The following is a 23,938-nucleotide window of genomic DNA, read 5'->3' as shown; positions in this document are numbered from 1 at the left end:
TTTCTGGCATTGATTGCTCTCACCGGGGGACAGTTTGCATATACACAAAGGTAAAACTGCTGCACTTCTCTGCTTGCATCAAGAAATACCAAAAGTGGCCCTGGAAAGGGATCAGGCATCTCGCCCAGACTTGGACCAGTCCTAAAACCAAGGCTTGACTATGCCCGGGGCTGAGCACTGTCCCGAACAGCAAGGTGTCAGGGGTCAGGCAAACGTGGGGATCCGAGGAGGGGGACCACGCAGTGACGGGGCTGACAGTGGAGACTGAGGACTGGGAGAGGGATGCTGCCACCCCACCAGCGCTGCTGCCTGGGGCTCATGCAGGGTGGTGTTTCTTCCCCTTTCCGCCAGCTTGTCTTTCCTCATCAGAGAAAATCCTATGACTCTGAGGGTGCCCAACTGCTGCCTTTTCAGCAGATGGAGATTTCTCTCCCACTGTGTAAGTCAAGGCAGCATTGCTCTTAACTGGGGGCATGGAGCTGAACTTCCCCAGCGCTGGAGAAGGCTGGCTCTGCTCTGACATGGTTTCCAGCTCTGTGAGCACCGCTCCTGTGCCTGTGAGGCCATGACCTCCCCCCTCCCATCCAAAATATCCAAACCGAAAACATTTGTGGACAGTTCCTAACTTTCCCTTCCCTGCCGATGGAGCTGCAGCGGTACAGCTGGTCTGTTACCTCCGGGAGAGAGTGAGGGAGGTAAGGAGAGGGAGGGAGAGAGGGAGAGGGGGAGGGAGAGAGGGAGGGAGGAGGGAGAGAGGGAAGAGACAGGCAGGGAGCTCAGGTTACCACTGCCGCATCGCTGCCTTCCTTCTCGTCTCCCTCCGGAGACACGGACGATCATGCACCGCCTCGCTCGGGATGGCTGGGCTGCAGGAGGATCGGGGGAGACTTCACAGACTGTAGCCGGCGCCTCCCGGTAGGAAGGGCAACCCGCCCGCTCGCTGCAGCTCCCGCGCAACACGGCCAGAGCCGCCGGAGGATGCTGTGCAGGCGTCTGAGGTCAGGAGGTGCCCGTTTCTTTCCATAACCCCAGCGGCAGGTATGACCGTGGGTGGGGGACTCCGTTCGCCCACGGATGCGCCCTTGGACCCGCATCACCGACTTTCCAAAACTCGCCAGCCTCCGCAGCTGGGTTAGGAGGGTTCGATAAGAGGGAGCAGCAGGTGTGACCCCACTTCAAAAATCGGGATCAAAGCCAAGACCTCCTCCCTACTCGGGGAAGTCACTCGCCCGAGCCGAGGGCGTGCGGCCCCACAGCGGCATGGGGTTTGGCTGACTCGTCCTGAGCAGTTAGGGGTAGACTGATTTGATGGTAAGAAGGTAGTGTTAAATAATCGCATTTGCCAGAGGATTTTGGGTGTGTTTTAGCATGGGGAAGCATTTTGACAGCCTGTGAACCTGCCCCCAGATAATGACCAGGCTCAGTTAGGACAAACACAGGGCAATGTTTCCCTTGCTGTCCATGTTTGCTGAGACCTTGGATAATGCTTAAAAAGAAGAAGATCCATGAGGTGCAGGTAAGTATTTAGAAATGCAGCCATTGGGCCCAATCCTGAAAACATTACTGTGTATAATCAGCACTTTTAAAGCCAAGTAGTTATTTACGAAGCGTTTACTGGTGTGAGGGCCCCGCAGTGGGATTTCTGTTCCTCTGCTTTCGCCTTAGCCCTGCTAATCAAAAGAGCTGGACGCCATCCCCCCTGCTTGGCATTTGGCACGGGGCTGGCGCGGTGAGGGGAGCCTGAGTGGCTGTCCTTCAGCTGTCTCTGCCCTGGGTGGAAACTAAAGGATGCCCAGGAACCTTATCCTCCAAAAGTACCAGATTGCCTCTTTAATGGACATGTAAATGTAACGATTTAGTTCAACCGTTGTATTGATAGGGGAAGACTAAATCTCCAAAACCCGACTAAAAAACGACTGTGCCAAGAGGCAGCATGAAACGAAAGGGCACAGAACGGCACGAGCACTGGGCTCACCTCCTCTGTTCAAGTGCTGCCCCAGCTTAAAATAGGGAAGAAAAACCCATCTGAAAGGTAGTGTCCTGACAAGTCCTCATCGTACAGTGATATTGGCAGGGCTGAGCACCTCTCTGTTTATGAAAGATTTAAGAGTGGCAATGGAATGTCTTTATTGGTAATTTTTCCCATTTTGAATACATTTTGTACAAAGTCCATAGGTGTCTCTTCTCTGCAGTGCTCTTTTCCCTTCGTCCTTTGTGTATCTTGAGATTGCTTCCAAGGGAAAGCAAGACCCTCATCCTGTCTGAAATACCACTTTCAGGTTTATTTTCCTTTTTAATTAAGATGAAAAATCCAACTTGTAGCACTATCTGTAAAGGAGGGTAGAATAAATAGTTTGTTTTGGGGGACACAAAAGCCGTGCCTACAATTATTGAAGCACAATGCTCCTATAGCTCAGAGAACCAGGCTTTTGGAGTCAGCATTGGCAGCAAGAGTTTAAAGAAGAATTTTTCTCATTGCTTTATTTGTTTATGAAGGTAAGGGAGTGGCTGTGAGTTGGATTTTGCTCCTATTCAGCACCAGGAATAACATGGGTTTATACTGGTTAAGGCTGCTTCGTTTCATCCCGTCATGGACAATTGCATATCTTTGGTGATATCCGGAGTTTGGAATACAGCAAGTAAAACAGTAATTGTAGTAAAATTGCTGATTCATGAGGCAATTCTTAAAAAAGTTAAATATGCTCATGAGCATCGGTGATAAAAGGAAGATGGAGGTGTTGTAGGAATAGGGGGAGCATTAGAAGAAGCAAGTCTATTAACATTGAAGAGAAACCCGGAAAGGGGCATTTGGTACGCAGGGGGTGAAGGGGAGACAGAAGCAGAAAGGAAGACTTTTAGGCTGAATGTTTGAAAAAAATGACTTCCAAGATGAGAAGTCCTTCTGGGAGAGCAAGGAGGGAGTGGCCCAGAGGCACTCCTGTTTTCTCTGCCTGCAAGAGAGTATGCCTCTTTGCTGGGTGCCTGCAAGTTGTGTTTCAATTGCCTGTAGAAATGGATTAAGTCAAAACTGTCTGAATATGCTACTAAAAAGGACAAAAAGCACCTGCACCAGGGGATGGACTGTAATGGCTGCCCTGTACATTTTCTCTGTGTTGATACTCTGAACTTTGCAACCAGGTGCCTGACAGCCCATGTCGCAACCTCCGGTGCAATATCTTTCTTCTCCCTGGAAAAGTGGCCTTACTAAATATCCAAGCTGACATTTTGGTGGGCTTTTTAGGGCCAGGATTCATCAAGAGAATTTTGCAGGCAGCTTGGAAAAGCAAAATGATATTTTAAAATAGAAGCAAGCTTTCCTGAGTTGGCTAAAGTCCCCAGAAATACATTTCTTTTTGACTCTTCAGATGTAGCACTTCTTTCCTGTGACATTACGGGAGAAGCTCCACATCCTGCCAAACTTTTTGCTGGTTTTGAGAGCAAAACTGCATTTTGGTCTGAGGATGCTGTTTGGCTTTTCCAAACGAATGTTATGAGCAAGTGCTCATGGTTGGGTGGATGAGACCAAGGTGCATCAAGAGCTAATGGCTCTTGAATTTTTTTTAAATAAAGAGGAAGTTGTAGTCTCTGATTCAGAAGATCCCTGTGCCATAAACGCCTTCTCTCTGCGAGAATACACTTACCGTGGTCTTTATTCTCCTTTAGGCATCGGCTGCCTGGGTAGTCTCAGAGACAGAACCCAGAGGCCACATGGGCCTCTTGTCTGGGCCGTTGCAAGCATTTTAGTAATGAAAACCTCCACACCTGAGGTGACACTTCTGTATCTGAACCGGAAAGACTGTGTATTTGAGTGGATGAGACCCATGAATGTCTGTTCTTTCCCTTGTTATAATAAAGATGCACCTTTTTAATGGGTGAATGTTGCATTTGAGGCTCCTCCTATGCCTGTGCACTGCCTCTGAGAGAGCTGCTGTGTTAAGGTTATGTTTGCATGTGTATGCTGGTGTTGTGGAAAACCACCAATACAATGCCTTCTGCAGTACAGAAAACATGATTCAGAGGAGAAAATGGTGGAAATTTTTCTTCGAAGAGGTAAGATGAAAGAGTTGCGTTGGGTCAGGTGGCTCTTCTGAATCCATCTGTGTCGTAGCATGAGGGAAGGACATCCGGGACAAGGAGGTGAATCTCTTAGGAACTCTGACTCTATTACTGGATTTTAACTAATTTTGTATTTCAGAGTCTCATTTTTTGTCATGGTTTTTCATTGACTGCTGGGAAGAAAGTTTCTTTGCTTATTATAACAATACCAGTGTTTAGGCTGTGTTGGTCATGCTGCTAAAAACAATACAGTTGTATGCATATATCATTGTACAACCGTATCGTGTATATATGCATGGCATCTCATTGGGATTAATATTAATCCAGACTTTAACACACCGCTCCAATTAATGCTTTTTTTCCCCTAGAACTATTAAATTTAAAACCTGACTTTTTTCCACTCTTGTTTTTTTTTTCAAATTATTTTGTTTATTTTCTTATTAAAATGCAAAGCCATAAATAAAGTCAGTCCAACCTTCTACAAAGGAGATTCAATCTGCTGTTAAAGTGACAGGGTCAATCAGCTAAATGGGTATTAATAACAGGATTACAGAGCATAAGCCAGGCAACGTAGTAGTATTTGCAAATCAGTAACAGTAATGCTCTTTTTTTATGTGTTGTCCAATTGATCACTTACAGTTTGGAGACGGGGACTCCTGCCATGGGTCTGTGACCATGGGCAAATGGCTCACCTGCTCCCCAGAGCCAGCTCCCCGGACATAAAACACTCTGGCCTTTCTGGAGAGCCAGAGGCTTATTTAGGCACCAAAAACACCCACCCCTCAGAGTCCCTCCCCATGCACACCCCATCACGGCAGGTTGCAGGTAGTGCAGTGGTGCCTGGGGAGGAGCTGGGAAAGCTAACCCTGCCAGCAGCATTGCAAAAAATAAAAGGCAAAAAGCCAAAGAGACAAAAAATGAGGGAAAAAAAAAAAAGAAAAGAGAGAGAAAAAGAGAAAGGAAGAAAGAAAGAAAGGAAGAAAGAAAGACAGGGAGAGAGAGGATTTGGCTGTAAATAAAGTGCTTAGCAACTCAGACTTTAAATGATAGAAACTGGCACGTATGAAGTGGAGGAACAATGTCTTGCTTTGTCTCGCTGACAGACTGACAAGGAGAGAAAATCCTGATAGCAAAAGCTGGTGAGAGGTAGCAGAGGGAAAAAGGTTTTCTGTGGTCTGACAGTAAGGACAGCAGCAAAAGTTTTTCCCTTGTCCTGTACCCTTTACAGGTTTCCATCCTTCTTGTGTGCCAGTCTTGACATTTGGTTTGGGCAACAACATTATTAATACACGTTGGTGTAAAAACCTCCCTCTGAAAAGTGGCATTTTAAAGTGCCAGGAAGGAGACATTTAGCCTCATCGCCTCAGTGGCTGTTCACATGCAGTTCTTTCGGTCAGAAATGGCACCACTGGCTTGGGAGGCTCTGCGGAATGATGCCACCGAGCACACAGGGTAGGACAAGCCAGCCAGTGCCTTCAGGGGATGAGGCAGAGTAACCTGTCCCTGTGTGACCCTTTATTTTGAGTAGAGGTTCATCACCACTGTTTTCAGTAGTCCTGTAGGATACCTGAGCAGGTGCTGCTGTTTCTGACAAGGTCTGGTAGGTACCAGGCAGCGGCTTGCTCCAGAAGTTGGGGGGACAGCCAAAAGACACTGGGCCAGAGGCACCTGGATATCTGTCCCTGACTTCTGAGCTTGGGTTTAGGGGGAAACCCTGCTACCCATGTCTCTGCTCGTAAAAACAGCAGCCCGGCCACTGCTGAACCCACTGCCTCACCAGAGATGCCATCTTCAAGAGCTCCAAGCTGGCCCCTGCTTCTCTGAAATGCTTGCATTTAGGAAGAAAATAAATGTTTCTTGCTGTATTTGACATTTTCTTGTTACCCACGCACATTTAATCCCCCTTCATGTCCTGCTGAGCTTCTAAGAAAGCAATTTAGAAGCTTTATTCTGAGGAAAATCAAAAGTTAGCTGGTATTATTAGTACTTATACCAGGGCATGTTTCTTCTGAGTATTAGGAAAGGAAAATGGGAATATTGCTGCTGACTTTAACCACGCAGCATTTGAGGTCATAACTCCTGTTTGTGCACTTAAATCATGCCTCTACTTGTATGTCTGCCTTGCTGCAGCTGTTTGCGTCTCTGTTTACAGAGTGGTAGCTCTTGCAGATGGTCAAAAGCGCTTCGGTTTGTTGTGCTTTGGGTTGTACCCTGGCTGATGCATGTGACCTCAATGCAAATCCAATGCCAATCATCCACTGAACTCAGTGGCATGGCTGTAGCTGTGCCCCAGAAAAATTAAGAAATCTATTTCTTTAAATTGATATTTTGAATCTGTTTCTCAGGGGGACTCTAGACCTACTTACCTCTCTGTGCCTCGGGCCACGTTGCTTTTCCTCATCTGTATGGCATATGGTCTTGATCTCTTGGTGCCGTTTAGATAACGATACTCATTAACAGACCTAAAGGAGGTGTCACATCAATGCTGATGGAATAACTAGGCTTTGTCACAGGAGGTACCATGGCCCCGTCATTGTGCAACGTGAAGGAGTTACACAAGGGTCAGTGGTGTGAACAGGGGGAACCTATAGCCAATCTGCCTTTTTGGCTATGTCCTACATCAAACATTTTGCAATTGGAACAAGAGGAGATGGGAAAAGCTTTGAGATAATTACAAACTGCAATTTCTAACTCAGATCAGAGAGACAACTCAGGTATAACTTCATGCAAAAGGACTTCCTGTAAAACCACAAAGATTTGTTTCAATGCTAAAACACTGGATGCTGTTCAAAATGACCTCTAGAAAAGAGATTGGTTGCTCACAGGTCTCCACTGCTTTCTGGACCCCCTCCTGTAGACTTAATGGTCGTTTCATGTTGACATCTCCAGGACTGTTTCATGGAGATCTGTGCATGCAGGCTGGAAATCTGGCATCACAGACAGTATTGTTTCTCAGATGCAGGCAAAGGAGGGAAAATATAGTGACAGTTAGTTTGGAAGCCACAGGCCTTGTCACACCTAACCTATGCTTATCTCTCCGTTGTAGAGCAACATTCTTTAGGTTGGATGGTGTTGGTTTTGATAACGCAGTCACACCATGTTGACCTGTTGAGACAGAATGGAAGCCATTGTTCTCCATATGTTCTTCACATATAGCAGTTCTCCCAGGCAGTGGGAGAGACACAGTATTTACTTCACTCAGGAAGCTAAACCGGCTGTGCGCAGGTGGGGTGAGGGATGGGGCAGGGGCTCAGTGTCCCAGGGGGATGGAGCCAATACCAGGGTGGTTTAATTCCCTGATATACCAACTTAGGCGGTCCAAGGAACTGACCTGCCTGTGTTAATATAAAGTGTTTTTTTAACTTTCAAAGTTTTCCCTATTCACCTGAAAACAAAAAGGAAATTGATGGTTTTAAGAGAAAAATGGCCTCAGCAAGAGGAAGCTGGTGGTCTCTCTGTCACCCTTTCCCTTGGTGTTCTTTCAGTAAATGCTGTCCTTGTAGGATATTGGGAAGCTTGGGTTCTTGGGACACTGATCCTGTACCTGTGCAAATGTTCTTTTCCAACAGCCCCCCTTTTCATACCATGGACTCCCACTGGCCTCGGGGGCATCTGGGGAAACTCTTCCCATCTTGAGCTCTGAAGGAGAAAAAATTAAAGACAGGGTCACCAGGTGAGATGCCTGAGTGCACTCCCACATGTTTGCTGAGTTTACCTGGAGAGAGGAATTTGGGCAACTGATGCTCCTGAGTATTTCTGAAAAGGTTTTAATGGATTTTAGTAGGAAATTGCTCTCAATTACTTTCTTAGTTCAGTATTTGAAGGACTTTTGTTTGTACGTGTTCTGGAATTCCTGTGACAGAGAAATGCCTTGAACAGTCTTGTGAGAGCCAGCGACAGGAGTGAACCTCTTCTGTAGCTCTGTTGTCAATCTCAGAACACCATCCTTTCCTGAAAACACTATTTTCGGCATAGTCAAGTGCTTCCTCCCAGAACATGAGAACAGATGCAGAGCAGGTTTTCCTATAATCTTTCGTGTGTGTGTATGTGTGTATAGGTATGCATATGCCTATTCTCACACAATTTTACATATTTAATTGAAGTAATTTTTAAGTTAATCTCAAGACTACTGTGAGCTAAACATACAAGAAAAAACAGATCTGAGGAACACTCTATTTAAAGATAAAGTTAATTTAGATATAAATGGCAGAAGAAATGAGAACTTTTGAAGTATTTTCAAAATTCATTAGTGAATCATTGCAAAAATGCGATTCACTGTGGGAGGAATTTCAGTAAACCAGGAGTCCAGTTCTACTTGTTTCATCTTTTTGAGGATACCGACTGAAGTTAATGGGACTATTCTTATGGGTAAAATGAGCTGGATTTGGTCCCAGGAACACCTGGCTGGACTTTCAATTGAACTTAAGCCTGCAACACAAAACCTTTTCATTGCTTGGAATGGGGAATGTGAGCAAAAGGAGGGCACTAACGTGGTTTTGGGGAGTCTAGGCATAACATTCCTGGTTGGAAGGCAGAGATCAAATTTCCATGAAATCTACTGCTCTGGGGGCTGTAAACTTGGTTTGCTGTATTTTTAGATGGGAAGCCAGATCCCATTCTTCATTAACAAGGGGGGAAACAGGAGGGAGTGACCTTCCCCCTGGTAAAAATTCCCCCATTCTAGCACTCTGAAATAGTAGTTGGTGGGCCTGTGGGTTAATGGAATGAGTAACTGAAGCATTATACTATTCACCAGGTTAATTTATGGAGAGGTGTAATTTTTTTGGCACTATGACCTTTTTGGCTTTGCTTTGATAATTTTTCTCTCTCTCAAAATTTATGCTAGATTTGTAACCAGATACGCAGAACATTAATCTGATACAAGGATAAATGAAAGAACATTGTTGTTATTGTTTGGGTCTCGTTCACCTAGAAAGGAGAGGGGAGTACAGACAACCCCCTTCTCACCTCAGCATGCCCTAGTGAGCCACCTAAACTCTGCAAAAGGTGAATCATCCAAATGATTCAAATCGTCTGACCCACTGTTGTTTTTTTTTTCTGAGCAGCTAACCCGATGTAAAATATGTGACTCATGGCCCCTCCAACAAAAAGATCAGGAGCAGTTTCTGGGTTGGCGCAAGAGCCCCACAGGACACATAGAAGATGAAGATGGGAGGAACCTGGCTGAATCTGCAAGCTGGACAGCACTTGCTGGCCCTGGGAGACAGACACTTTTCAAACAAATGCCGAAACATGGTATAAAAAAAAACCCTATTGCTGTTATTCTCTCTCATCTGGCATGAGCACATGTCTGCTGTTTCTCCACTCTTTGGCTTCTGAAAGCGCTGGTGGGTCTAAGTCATGGTTTGTAAGATGCTGAAAATGGGGAAGCATCAGCCAGGACAATGTGGTATACTTGTGGACAGGCTTGTGTGGATTTCTGAGGATATGCTGGCTTGGGGGGGCAGATTCAGGTAAGCAGGAATGTGAATTTGATTGCTGGCAGAACATCTTGTGGGAATGATACTAAGAGAGATGCATGTGGGCAAGTGCCCTGAAATAGGTAGCTTTCAATTAGAGGCGACCTGGCATTAAATCCCTATGCAGGAAGTTTGGTATGCAGCATTGAAAAGAAGTAGGTATTTCTTTTTTTTGTTAATGTGCTGCTCCTTCTTGTTTCTTTCAGATGGATTTCCGAAAATTCAGGCTGTTTGTTTGCTTTGTGGGGCTCAGCTGTGCTAGCTTCTGGTTTTTTTATGACAATACGACCAAATTCTGTATATTCTGTGAAAATGGCCAAGACTACGTATTCCCCACAGAGGCTTATAGGAGAAATGAAGGAAACTTCTTGCAGCTCCCGGATATCGACTGCGATAAGAACCCACCTTTCCTCGTCCTACTTGTGACATCCTCGTACCACCATGTCAAAGCCAGGATGACCATCCGGCAAACCTGGGGGAAGGAGAGAACAGTCGCTGGCAAGCGCTTGGTGACATATTTCCTCCTGGGAAGCACTATGAATCTCATCCAGCAGGCTGATATTGCTGCTGAAAGCCAAAAGTACAAAGACATTATTCAAAAGAATTTTACAGACACGTATTACAATTTGACTTTGAAGACCATGATGGGAATTGAATGGATTCACAGATTTTGTTACCAGTCCACATTTGTGATGAAAACTGACTCAGATGTGTTTGTCAATGTTTTTTACCTCACTGAGCTTCTTCTAAGGAAAAATAGGACCACTAGATTCTTCACAGGCTTTTTAAAACTGCATGAGTTCCCTATACGGAGAAGAGGGAGTAAGTGGTACGTGAGTAGAGAAGAGTATCCGAAAGACACCTACCCACCGTTTTGTTCCGGGACTGGCTATGTACTATCCACTGACATTGCTAGTCAGATCTATAATGTTTCAGAGAGCGTTTTGTTCATTAAACTGGAGGATGTATTCATAGGACTGTGCCTTGAAAAATTAAAAGTTCAGCTGGAGGAACTTCATTCGGAGCAGACGTTTTTTCCCCAAAAGATTAGGTTCTCTGTTTCTCGCTTTAAGAAAATCGTGCTGTGCCATGAAGTAGAACCATCTGAGCAGCTGAGCTACTGGAATCGCTTAGTGACAGAAAAAGGAGGAGTGCTGTAGCACCTTCCCTGCTTGAATTAACAAAGTAAAATGCTCCGCATTTACAGGGATGCTCTTGACTCCTGCAAAACTCCCAATTAACTTTAGATCTGTCACATTAAAGACTTCTTTAACTGTTATTTTAATCTCAATTTCTGCCCAAGAACATGCAAACCTCTTTCTCTCCCATTCACTCTCACCCCTTTGCACCCCATCTCTATACAAGTTACAACTACTATTCTTCTCTGAAGTATGCAGGCCTGCAAACCTACCCTCCAAATCTTGCTGCTACAGGACTGGGAACATTTCTGCAGTGCCAAACCAAAAGTCAAAGTACTTTTGTTCAGAAAAGAAAATTTGCACCCTCTTCCTGGTCTCCCCTGACAGATTGCTGCATTTGCACCCATCTGTCCAGGCATTTAAGAAACGGTGTTTGTAGCTGTCAGGACATTCCCCTCCTGGCATAGGGAACTGCAGCCCTGCCCTCGCAGCCAGCTCTGTGTGGGCAGAACTGTGAGCAGGCACAGATTCCTCCTTCAGTCTACACAAATGTTTTGCAGAGCTGGAAGAATTTGCCCATGCAGCGCTCTTGGGACAACCTTAGGTACTGCAGGTCACCTGGTGAACATGTACGGCTACTGCATCTGTTTCCCTATACATGCCTCCTGCTGAAAATGATATGTGGTAGAGCTAGATCCATGCTCAGTGGAGAGTGTCCTGGTCTTTCTATTATAATAGGCCCTGCAGACATCTTTTACATTTGTATCTCACTTTGATTGCTTGAAAGCTACTGTAAATGGCTTGCCAAGGCTGAACTAGAGTGACTTACGGTGAGCTAAAGAGATTTAGATGTTTTTTCCCTATGAGGAACTGGGTGTGTAAGGGAGAAGGCAGGAGGAATTTTCTCTTTTAGACAAGACCTAGTGGGAAAATGTTCCCAAGTAATCATTCAGGCTGGGAGCGTCATTTCTTATTTCATTACCAAACAGACTCATGAAATCAGTAGGATGTTTGTTGGTTTCAGAGATAAGGAACTGAGTTTTTACAGTAGATGCTGTGAAAAATACATTTGGGCTATGGGGAGAGGGAAAGGAGTTCATGAAATCATGCCTCATGCAATACTCTGATTTACTTTCATGCAAAGAAAAGTTCAGTTTTACCAGCAAAGAAGTATTGAATGCCTATACTATGCGTGAAAGGGTTTTTTCAGAGAGCAGTAAAAGTGGGGCTGCCCCCTAGGGGAAGATGAGCCGGGAGCTGAGAGGATCTGACAGCCAGCCAGGCTCAGCCCTGCACACCCATGCGAGGGAGCAGGACAGACCCAGGTGGCCAGGTCCAACCAAGAGTCTCGATCATAAGGAAGTATCATAGTGATGAGGTCGGTCTGAGGTCAAGCCAGTGATGGCTGGGCCCTGGTGACGACAGGTGGGGGGTCAGGATCAGGCGCAGTGAGAGGAACCAGGGCCAGACACTGCCCTGTATGTGGTCCTGAATGCAGTAAAAAGCATGGAGGAAGGACAGGGAAAGATATTTTATTACTTCAGGGTTATTTTTGTTGTTTCTTTTATTTTTATTGTAGTTTGTGAGGACTGTCGAAGTGTTTCTTTTTACTTGCCTGTGCCTGTAGAGCAGGATAAATATTTTCAGCAGGAATATGCCTCATCCTGAAAAGTATTTTCTTCTGATATAGAACAACCTGAGCTCGTGCACTTAGTTTTGACAACTGATGATGAAAGAAACAATGTTTTTTTTATTTGGTAGAAGAATAATCTTCTTTTTATTTTAAGTTTCTTATTCGGAAAATAGCTGTGTACGTGGTGTTTGCAGGGATATGGCTATCCAGGTGGTCAGGTGGGTGACCAAGGAAGTGTTTGCCTTTTCCTAGTGCGTACCCTGTGCCCGGGGGTGGGCAGCATCTCTCTGCCTCCCATTCCAACTTTGCAGGTGTATCCGCCCTTGGAGTCAAAGACCCGCTGTAGCACATCTACTTTTGCTGCTGCCTTCAGTAAGTGCGATGGGTCAGACTGATAAAGCCTAGCAACAGCATTTTAATCACTGCATCTTTTTGCCATTCATTGCTGGTGTACCCAAGGTGCAAGCTGGCTATTGCTTTAATTTATGGAAAAATATTGAGCATAAAGGAATGCTTCCTCACCTCACCTAGCTCCTTCTCTTGTAGGATAGAGGGTCTGTGAGCTGGGACAGCATAATGCAACCTAATATTCATCCCGGCCTCCTCTTGTTCTCCGAGGAGTAACCCTGCAGCCCCTTGTGGATCTCGCTTCCACCTCTGTGCCTGGTGCCAACCTTACCCTAGCCGGCAGGACCAGTCCAACCGTGCAGTTCCAGGGAGCCTGTATCTTGGCAGAATAGCTATTAATTTACATACAGATGTGTCGACTTCTTCACGTCCGCTAAGTGTTGAGATCCAAGACGTATGGCGGCACCTGGCTCCTGGGATGGTGCAGCTGCTGGTCTTCTGTCAGGCTGAGTTTGTGGCCAAAGGGTAAAGCTTCCCATTAGGAGACAGTATTTTGTGTTGCTTCCTGGAGCAATGCCTGCTTGTGCATGGCACCAAAATAAGTCTTACCTGAGCCATTTGTGGCTTTGTACTGTCATAAAAAAAGGTACACTTGAGGGCCAAGTTCTGTCAGGCTTTTATTTTAGTTCAGGATTGTTCCTAATTACTTGAATACAGTTACTAACTGGGAAGAGGGTGCTCTGATAATCACCTTTGCAGCTGCTACCACTCTATTTTTGGGGCTAAATTCATAGCTACAGTGACATTGGGAATAAGGTCCTCAGGCGTGTTTTAAGAAACCATCCCATTCTGGGTACTGTTTCCAGGGAGTCTACTTGTAATTTCAAGTGACCCGTGCAAGATGTCTCCCTTTATTACTGCATTTGAAATATTTTGTCCCCACTGAATATATGTTGTTAAGCATCATAATGATCTGCCTATCTAAAGCATTTGGCTTTTCACTGCTAGATATCTGATGAGTAGCAAATTAGTCCAGGCTGAAATGTTACAGATTCAGATAACCTGTTCCTCTCCTTTTTGCAAATTACCTGCCCAAGTGAATGCTTTAGGTTGCTGCACATTATTTTCCTCAACATGATTTTCTTTGTGCTCGCATAAGTTAGAAATTGATTTCATAATTCTCTCCATTCAGTAGGTGGCTTTGAATAAACATATAGTAAATGAATAGTTAATTACTTAAAACACAAGGTTATACTGCTGGAAAAGGTGATTTAAGAAAAGTAGATGATTGCATGTAAAGAAAATTAATTTATTTAAACAAAGCCACTGTGCTAGTCAGTTTATATGTATCAGGTGACTGAAATGAGCTTTTGCAGCTTAGGCCTCAGATCAGGATTTTTAACACAATCAAAATTGTATTAGTGGCCTTTTGCCAAATTTTGTGTATTTTCCCATTAAAGGCCATCACAAAAAAAAATCCGGAATATAACTAGAACTGTAAACTCAATACTGCAGTGCACATATACTTATTTTGAAAATTTTGTATAGGTTAATAAAAGATTTTAGTCAATTTTGGGGCAGTTTATCTGTAAAAGTAATGCACTATCCTAATATTTTTATGCTTTCTGGGTCAGATATCATTAAACCGTTTTTTTATGAATAGCTTTGGAAAGTTACTCTGAAAAGTTACTCCAGTGCTTCTCATTTAATAGGAAGGAGTGTACAACTTAACAGAGCTGATAGTGTATTAGAGTTGGTTAGAACTGTGCATTTCAGCATACTCTGTTTCTTCTAAAACAAGATCAGATTTTGAATACAGAACAATGAATACACTTTTCACAACTCTATCTCATCAGCTAACATATTCTTAGTTTAGGTTAGGATTTTCAAAAATGTCCATGAAGGATTTGGTCACACATCTCATCTGATTCAGTATTACTGAGGAGGTATAACCCTTCCAGGCACTTCTGAGAGTACAGAGTAGATTTTTGCAATGAAATATTTGCCTTACATAAAAGCTGAATGGAACACAAGGGCTAAAACCGTCTGTAATGGATCTGACAGGAATGCTGCTCTTCTTGGTTTTGTGGGGGTTACTATAGAATGTTAATATAAAATGCGTGACAAGCATTATTTGCATAGAACATGAGAATGTTGAGCTAACTATTCAATGTATGATATTTTAGTAAAAAGTATTTTGTTACCACAGTTTTGTGTGTTCGCTTGTCTTTTCTGTTGTGAATGCATTAACATTTTGGGAGGTAGTCAAGTTAGGAGGCTTGCTCTTTTTCCAGTTAAAATGGCTCTATGAATCTATAGAATCATAGAATCATTTAGGTTGGAAAAGACCTATAAGTTCATCAAGTCCAGCTGTAAACCTGACACTGACAAGTCCACCGCTAAACTGTGCCCCTAAGCACCACATCTACACATCTTTTAAGTACCTCCAGGGATGGTGACTCAACCACTTCCCTGGGCAGCCTGTTCCAATTCTTGATAACCCTTCCAGTGAAGAAATTTTTCCTAATATCCAATGTAAGCCTCCCCGGGTGCAACTTGAGGCCACTTCCTCTCGTCCTACCTACCACTTGTTACTTGTGAGAACAGACTGGCACCCACCTTGCTACAACCTCCTTTCAGGTAGTTGTAGAGAGCAACAAGGTCTCCCCTCAGCCTCCTCTTCTCCAGACTAAACAACCCCAGCTCCCTCAGCTGCTCCTCAGAGGACTTGTTCTCCAGGGGCCCAAAACTGAGGTACAGCCTCACCAGTGTTTTGTACAGGGGCACAATCACTTCCGTATTGCTGCTGGCTACACTGTTTCCAAAGGAGGACAGGATGCTGTTGGCCTTCTGGTTTACCCGGGCACACTACTGGCTCATGTTCAGCAAGCTGTCAACCAACCTGTTCTGCTGGGCGGCTTTCCAGCCGCTTTTCCTGAAGCATGTAGCACTGCATGGGGTTGTTGTGACCCAAGTGCAGGAGCTGGCGCTTAGCTTTCTTGAATCTGAATCTGTTGAATTTTCTTCCCTTCTCTAAATGCCTTAGTATGTACATCGTAAAATGACTGATTGGTTCCTCTTCCTAATGCAAATACACAATTCCCATAAAAGAGAAAGAGATCAAGAATGGGAGTGCTTTCCCAAGTATTAAGCATCAATCCTGCTATGTTAGCCACTCTTGCCATTAAAAATCTACACATAGTACACCTTTAAGTCAAACACACCTTCAAACAAAACTTTATAAACAGGCTGTAATCTGATTTCAGAATGTTTTTTACAAACGACAAGAGTGTCAAATGCAAGATTGTTAAAACCATAGCAAGGGAATTACTAAAAGACAATTTTAACTACAGCTGATACCTTTCGGAAGATCAAGATCCAACCTGAAATGGTTTTGCCTGTGTCACCATAGCCAGCACTGTTTGACTGTGGCTGAGCGGCACACTCTGTGGGACCTGGAAGCACAGCGCTGCTCCCATATGACTTAAAAGGGAAATGTCAAATAACTGAAGGCAGTCTGATTGTTTGCCAAACACAAGCACTTATGAACTAAAAACCATAACTAGAAAAGGTATCCCTTACTACCTTTATCTTTTGTTTTATCTTTTTTCCTCACCTACCTTTCTGGTGTATTTTGCTTGTTTGTTTGCATCTGGACTTAAATTCATTAGTTCATTCCACCAATATATTTCCAAAAGTATCTGCAAATATTATCACACTGGATAGAAGAAAGCATCTGAGTGTCAGGACTTAGGTGTGTGCAGTACATAGGAGATCCAGCCTGAAAAGAGAGGCTTGAATTTGTACATGTTCTGGTTGAGCAAATAGAGATCTTTTCAAAGCCTAGTAATACAGTGGTTTTAAGGCTGTCCTTCTAAAAAGTCAGTCAAGTATATTTTCACTGCAAAATGTAATTGGACGATTTCAGTGGTTGGGAAGTAAACTTGTTTTTTTTATGCTTCACAAATTCAAAAATGCATTATTTTTGTGGGGAAAAAAATCCAAGTCCTTTCTTAGAATCCCTCCAACTGAACCATGTACACAATATCCCTTGCGTTCAGCTACTGACCTAAGATGACCTCATTTAATTTATGACTTTGGGTACAGGGATAGAGGCCTGTGTAATCAGCTTCCTATTCTTTTGTCACCAAAAGCACTTAGAAATCACAGCCGCCCTTACACTTACAAACTGTCGGCGTACAGCTGTAGGCGCAGAATGTCATAAATTAGTTATGTGGTGTGATTTACACCTCCAGCTTGTAGATCTTCCAGGCAGCAATATTCCCTTCATGTTTAATTTAATTGTTATTGCTGGAACAGCAGTTGTAAGTAAATGTTTGACTCCAGTACATAAAGGGACCTGCAGCTTTTACATGTGTTTCTCCTAGTAAAGGTTCAACGAGGGAATTAAAAAGAAGAGTGAGCTGAGCCGGGAGGCAGGGGTAGGAGAGAGCTGTGGTGTGCGTGCATAATGCAGCTTGCTCCTGCTGGGGCTGAGGAGGCGGCAGAATAGCAGCACTTGTTGCTGGCTGGGAGGGCGAGGGTGTGCAATGCACCTCTGTCCGCATTTACCCCCCTAGCCCGTTTTGCGGATCCCATGCCCTTATGCTGAGGCCAAACCCAGCATGCCTTGCAGGTATAAGTTAAGCAGCAGGAGGTTTGTTGCTGGAGGTGACAGTAGCTGAGCAATATCACTTCCTCCGTCTTTACTGAAGAAAGTACTGCATGGGATAGGGGAGAAGAGGAGACTGGGAACTTTAGCCTGTAAACATGTCAGTCTTCACTGTATTCTTGAGATCTTTCAGTACTCACCAGTTCTCGAAGGTTTTAGGGAATCTTATTTTATATATGGGTGTGGCAAAGGAAATAGCTGAATATTAAAAGAAAGCCAAAATACAGCGGTGATCAGGAACACTTCTATTACTCTGCCACATAAAGAGAAGTTGAATATCTGAAACCATCTCTGCCGGGAACTTATGTTTTCTTACTGCAGAAAGGCAGCTTCCAGTCCCAGACTCCGTATGACAGACACAGTGCATAGGAGGCATTAATTTCTAAGACAAAAACCCTGCCATTTCTACTTGGTGATCTTAACTGAATGCCCAAAGGGAGGAGTAAGATGTCAGCCATAAGTATGTATTTCATGCAAATGCAAAAAAGACACAGCTTTTCCAAGATAATGCCCACTTTTATGGTGATAATCTGCTCTCTCATCATTGCAGTGTCAGTTTGGATCAGGCCTTCAGGTCACTAAGGGAATCATAGAATCGTTAAGGTTGGAAAAGACCCTTAAGATCACATTCATTAATATTCTGTTCTCAGAGGTGTAAGTATTAACATTTCCCATAACTGGCAACCTTGCAAAATCATCAGGAAGGAAAGAAAAGGGGTATAATTTCATATTTCCATGGTATTTTTCCTGGCATTATCAGAGAAGCTCTGTGGGATTGGGATCCCTGGGCATAGTGCTTGTACACTGTTCATGTCCGGAGCTGGACTTACCGTGCACTGGTGGATGGGTGTTGAGCACACCAGTTTTAAAGGAGCTCTGGATAGATTTGCACTTTGCCTGAACTCCTTGAAGAATCTGGCTGTGCACATAAAGTTCAGGAAGGAGTCTAAAATCATGACCCTGAGCAATAATGAAAAATGTAATGGTGATTATAATGAGTGTAAAGAATTATGTTTACATTTTCTTGGCACGCTACCGTACATCGAAAAGTTCCTTAGAATAAACTGAATGATAACTAGAGCAATTAAGCTAACTGTTTGGACCAGAGCCAAAACATTTCTAAAGCTAAAGAAAATGTTGCCAGGGGAACTGATGTATTACAGAGCGCTAAAAATTTCCTTCTTAGATTTACACTCCTCCTAACAGCACCAATGCTGCAAATTCTTTCATTCTGTGATAAACTTTCTTACTTACTCATTGTTGCCTGGGCTCCATGATGAATGTCTTCATCTACGGTCCCTGAATTCTGACATTTTCATTTTAGCAGCTACAACTCATCACCGATTTCAGTGCTGGAGAGGAGGAATGCACCTGCCAAAGGGGAAACATGGAATGCGGTTCAGAAGGAGTGTGGGCAAGAAAGTACTGGAGAACTGCATTCCAGTTGTGCAGATTTATTAAAGCCAAATAAAAACTGCGAGGACATTAATGCAAATAAAGTGTTTAATCCTGTGGCCCCCTGTGTGTGAAAGTCTGGAAGAAGATTATATCCAAAGTTTTCCTCATTAAGGACCCACAGCAATTCTTCACAGAGTTATGGCTTTAAAATAACCAGCAAGAGATCACTGAAGAAAAAAGTCTGAACCAAAAAAATCAGTTGAGCCATACTGACGTTAATAGGCTTTTGAGGATTTACCCAGGCCTCGATTCACAGTAGCATCACTTAATGAATCTTTAAGTCAAGGCAAAGATGACTTTCCTTCCTAGGAAGAAGGTAGAACAGGATTCCTCAGACCAATATGAAACATCTTCCATCGGCGGGTTTAGTCTCAGTTAACTTTTGCAGCCTAAAACAGCACGTCCAGTCTAACCCGTTCTTTCAGACTACTCTGTAATCAGAATAATGAGGCAGGCCTAACCAAAGGATGACAAACCTTGCCTGCCTCAGGCCCTCGTGTCAGGATAGCTGAAGCATCATCTGGTAGTGGGTTTATATCTTTAATGACTACAAAGAAATCCTTGATAAATAGTTTGGGATAGATGCTTGTGTCTTAGCTGGCTAGCAGTAGCTGAGGCAGGGGTCCTGCATGCTGTGTGTGGTTACTGGTATTCATAAGGATTGCAGGTCCTCTGGAAGTGCCCCCACAGCCCTACTTTGTATCACGTCAGCTATTCAATGGGGTTGTCACAGGATACTATCAGCATCTTTCAGATAACGAATAAATCTGTCCATTAATTCTATTTTGTTCACTCAGCAAACCATTTTTTACAAACTGAGGTTTCTTTTAAAATATGGAGGCAAACATTACACTATTGTTTGTGCAACAGAGGGACATTTGTGGTATCCTAATTTTTCACATAAATATATATGTAGTAGACAGCAAGGACCCCAGATTGCACTGAGCCTTCACTGCGCTTGATGTTGAAAGCAGAAATGTGCCTCCTGAGTTCTCATACCCTAAAAAGTGGGAACAAGGTAGGGGAAAATGTATCTCAATGGTCACATAAGTAATCGAAAAAGGAAATGCCATGGCCCTGTTATTTCTAGAGCTCTTCCTCTAGTGTATTTGAGTCCTGATTAGGGAGAAATGTGAATCAAAGCTTAAAACTGTGGTGAGTCTTCAATCTTTTAACAGATTAATAAAGATTTAAAAACTAAAGCTTGCGAGAGGAGAGGGATCTGTGTACCTCACTTGACTTCTACAGCTAACACTAATTAAATCTGTTTTGAATGAGAAACAGTAGAGAAAAGGTGTAAGAGCATAAACAGAGGGAAAAAAAAAAGGAGTCAGAGTTTGAAAAGTTATGGTTTAGCATCTCTTTGACCTGGTCAGCTACTAGAGAGGAGCATCCTGCAGGCATCAAGATAGAGAGAGCTAATTCAGTCACTAGGTCAGCTTGCCTCCTACCTTAGTCTTTTCTAGACATTTTAATTCTCCTTCATTAGAGAGAAGAACATTTTTTTTTATTGGGAGCCATTTCTTAAAGCCTTTGTAATGTTCAAACCCCTTTTCAAGCCAGTTTCCATGGGGAAATGAAAAATTTTATTCCTGTTTCTAGCACTGACCTCAAGTCAACTTTAATATTGTATTTGTAAGTGCCTCTTCTCTGCTATTTTAATGCTCACACCCCCTGATCATATTTTCTTTAACTCAGTTAAATAAGCTAACATACAGCATGGAAATGTAGGGACTGGTCATCTCCTCTGCTGCATTCTCAGTCATTAGAAGTAATTTAGAAATGAAGGTGACTAAACGCTCTTTGTTTTCCATCATGACAATTTGCCCAATTCTCCTGTGAGAAAAAATAAAAAATTACACTTACAGCCACAGTGACAATGACAGCAGGCTTCACTAAGTGACTCTCAGAAAGTCCGTTTCACCTGGAGCTTCTTGCGAGGGTTTGCTCAGCAAGCTGTATAGATGTATGTTTCAGACTAACACACCCTAGGACAAAAAATGTTGAGGGTTGCTCCAGCAGTTTACACAGTCTATACACCATACAGAAGAAATTATGTGATGCGCAAAAAAGAGTTTGGAAGGGTTGGGGGGAAAAAAAAAAACACCAGCAAAAATCCTCCTACTCACAGGCAGAAGAAAAAGGAAGAATTGGAAAGAAGTGCCTAAAGAAACTGGAGTGGGAGGCAGGAATCTGCCTGGTATGCAGGCTGATGATTCACAAAATTATTTCCATTTGCATCAGGCTGGCAAACTCAGGACCTGATCTTTTGAACTGTCATGAGATTGTGTAGTCTTGTACGTGCACGATGTTCTCAGCAGTTGGGGATTTGGACACTTTACTGTGCTGTGTAATGTCTTATCCCACACACTTCCAAACCAATGCCAATGCCTGTATTCATCACGATATCACAGTGCATTAAGAAAGTCAAAGTACAGAAGGAATTAACAAGGGCAGTGAGAAATAATTAGTAAAATATTAATACATGTATTGGTTGCTTAAACCGTCCCAGGGAAAAGAAAGGATATTTGAATCCAGTCACTGTACACCATATTAACCCAGGAGGATTTCAGCTGATGAAGCCAAGCCAGTGAGTGTGTGGGTGGAGGTGGCAGGTGCTCTCGTGATGACTCCCACTGGTGTCAAATCCAGAGCAGGATGAAAACACAGTGGATGCTCTAGGCCACAATGCACACAGTTCCTGATGTGGGCTTCAGTATGTCCACTCTACATTGAGGGGATGGGAATGAAACACCTGTGACTGGGCCCAGCAGAGTGGTATATGCCTGTTTATGTGCTTACAGACTTAAGGATATGGCTAATCTACAGACCATGACAGACTGGAGTGTGGTAAAGTGACAGCTGATCAGCCTGTGATTAGCTAGTGTTGTAACAACAGCTGTAGCACAGGTGCAGCAACATGACATCCAAAGGGACATTGATAAACTTGAGGACTGGGCCAACAGAAACATCTTGAAATCCAGTGTGAAGAAGCACAAAGTTCTGCACATCAGATGCAACAACCTTGAGGTACAGGCTGCAGTGGTAGGGCCTAAGTGACAGTGGGTAGAAATCTTGATTTCTTGAGAAAATTTCTTGAGACCTGGCTGAAATAAACACCAGGGTAAATACAAGCCAACAATGCCCTCTCACTGCAAATATGGCAAACCATGTACTAGGTCACATTCTGAGAAGTGTTGCCAGCAAATTCAGAGAAACTATTATTTTCCTCTACTAGACAAGTCTGGAAATCTGTGTGTGGTTTTGTGCCCCTCAGTTCAAGTTGGAAGTAAAGAAGCTAGAGATGGTCCAGTGGCAGGACATCAAGAGGACAACGGTCTAGAGCACAGCACTGGTAAGGAGATGCTGAGGGAGTAAGGCTTTAGTGGGGCAGAGAAGAGGTTAAGGGGTGATCTAATAGCAGCCTAAATCTACCTAAAAAACAATTACAAAGATGACATAGCCAATCTCTCCTTGGTAGTGCAAATGATAGTTTTGTAAGAATTTAAAAAGCATTTTTACAAAGAGTTATCTTTATTAAATCAAGCTGAAAATCCAGTCAAACCATTTTAACTTTCTGCACTTTTCCTACTTGGAAAACGGAATCGGCGTATTAGATGTTTTCCCTTTTCTTCCTCTTTTCTTCCTCTAGGTGTATTTGTATGGAAATCAAACTATATGTAGAAGGTATTTCAAGAACACTGTTATGAAAGTAGGGCTGTTAGTTGAACAAGAGTGTGAGATTTTAGACTTTAAAAAAAGAAATATTTGGAAAAGCAAGGAAGCAAAAAGAAAAATATACAACTGGTCAAAAAACTTCCTGCAGGCTTCATAGCTTTTTTTTTTTTTTTTTTGAAAAGTCAGGGTGATATTTTTTCTAATAAAGCAAAGTTTTTGAAATTTAATTTTGGAAATTCATCAAAATTCTCCAAACAGTCTGTTCCATTTGCCTTTGCTGAACTCAACATTTTCATTTTGAGTCAGTGTGGTGTTAATATGTACTTGCTAGAACTGTTATCGTGTTTAGTAGGAAATATAGTTCAGGAAAGTCATATGTCCCTTCTGTATGATTTAAGCTTCCCAGCAGATGGACTCATCATAAAAATCTGATGTGTCCCATCAGCTCAACCCACTGACCAATGACGGCGTAATGTAAAGGATGCTGTTCAGCTCTCAGAGAAAGATGAAGGCTGCAGCCATTGAAAGAGCATCTCTCATGAGGCATACATCTGCTTTGGTGAACACACACGATTGTTTAAGTGACAGAAAAAGGTGTGATTTAACTGAGCAAACAAACACAATCTATTTCAAAATTAAATGAAATTATTTAATGAACATTTTCCTAATGTAACATTAAAAATTCCCCAAAATAAAAACTGAAATGAGGAAAGGAATATGAAAATATAAAAGGGGAAAAAAAGAACACTTGGGGACTCTATTTTCCATTAAGGAGTGGAAAACTGATTCAGTTTTCTCCTCAGCTGCTTATGAAGTTTCACAGTAAGGGCCCATTTTGCCAGGCCCCTGAGGGCACCAGTGGGCCTGACCCTCCCTTGGCAGACCCGCAGGGCTCCCCTCCCCTGCCCACAGCCGAGGGCCCCACGTCAGCCACCCAGGGCCATGGGCCCCTGCCCCGGCAATGCCTCAGCCTGCCCCTGGCCCTGTCCCCTGGATGGGTCCCTTGGCACTATGTTGTGGCCTTGCCTCCAGCCCTGTCCTGGCCCCATCTCCTCAGCTCCTGACTGGACCCCCTGGACAGACCCTGGCCCTGGCTCAGCCTCTCACCCTGTCAGGGCCTGCTGATGGACCCCGACACCCCCGGCTGTGGGTGACAGCACCTGTCAGTGAGGGAACAGGTGGCTTGGGGCCCATGGACGGGTGCTTCTGCCCTCTGCCACATTGCCTGTCACGCTGTAGCAGTGGGACGAGCTCCAGCCTTGGGACGGGGCACCGGGACACTCACCTGTGCAGTTATAAACCAGGGAAAATAAATCCTGCACCTCCCATCATGTCCCAGCAAGGTGGTGTGGCCGAGGACGTCAGACAGCAGCGCCCATCCAGTTTTTCAAGTTGGGACAGCATGAAGTTTGCTCCCGTGTGTGGCTCATCGTCTGTGCCTTGCTTCCTCCTGCAGGAATGGTTAAATATTAAC

General features: G+C 43.7%; 1 protein-coding gene and 1 long non-coding RNA gene across 9 annotated transcripts; one reads left to right on the top strand and one right to left on the bottom strand.

Moving 5' to 3' along the window:
- Nucleotides 1-444: 444 nt before the first annotated feature.
- On the top strand, nt 445-14,864 carry B3GALT5 (beta-1,3-galactosyltransferase 5). Of its 3 annotated transcripts, none has more exons than XM_075099737.1 (3): nt 445-695; nt 9,123-9,312; nt 9,743-14,864. In XM_075099737.1, exons 2-3 carry the CDS (start codon nt 9,220-9,222, stop codon nt 10,694-10,696), a joined length of 1,047 nt encoding a protein of 348 aa, XP_074955838.1. In that variant the 5' UTR covers nt 445-695; nt 9,123-9,219; the 3' UTR covers nt 10,697-14,864. The 3 variants fall into 3 exon arrangements, with proteins under 3 accessions (XP_074955838.1, XP_074955822.1, XP_074955830.1); XM_075099721.1 differs by lacking the exon at nt 445-695 and adding an exon at nt 742-1,038; XM_075099729.1 differs by lacking the exon at nt 445-695 and adding an exon at nt 765-998.
- Nucleotides 6,749-23,926, bottom strand: LOC142060111 (uncharacterized). Of its 6 annotated transcripts, none has more exons than XR_012661607.1 (6): nt 23,750-23,926; nt 20,653-20,774; nt 18,583-18,699; nt 16,277-16,437; nt 9,942-10,103; nt 6,749-7,695 (listed from the first exon to the last, which is right to left on the bottom strand). It is a non-coding gene; the product is annotated as an uncharacterized LOC142060111 (long non-coding RNA). The 6 variants fall into 6 exon arrangements; XR_012661608.1 differs by having other exon boundaries at nt 20,653-20,742; XR_012661611.1 differs by lacking the exon at nt 20,653-20,774 and adding an exon at nt 18,159-18,288.
- Between the last annotated feature and the right edge of the window lie 12 nt (nt 23,927-23,938).

The sequence above is a fragment of the Phalacrocorax aristotelis genome, chromosome 1 (assembly GCF_949628215.1).
Source record: "Phalacrocorax aristotelis chromosome 1, bGulAri2.1, whole genome shotgun sequence".
Classification (NCBI taxonomy): domain Eukaryota; kingdom Metazoa; phylum Chordata; class Aves; order Suliformes; family Phalacrocoracidae; genus Phalacrocorax; species Phalacrocorax aristotelis.
Note: the sequence above shows the minus strand (reverse complement) of the source record. Positions and strands in the feature narration are given on the sequence as shown.

Bases quoted from the DNA above. Each gene is read 5' to 3' on its own strand.
- B3GALT5 (XM_075099737.1), top strand. From the start codon at position 9,220: ATGAAGATGGGAGGAACCTGGCTGAATCTGCAAGCTGGACAGCACTTG. The intron at 9,313-9,742 runs GTATAAAAAAAA...TGTTTCTTTCAG, and splicing joins CAAACAAATGCCGAAACATG to ATGGATTTCCGAAAATTCAG.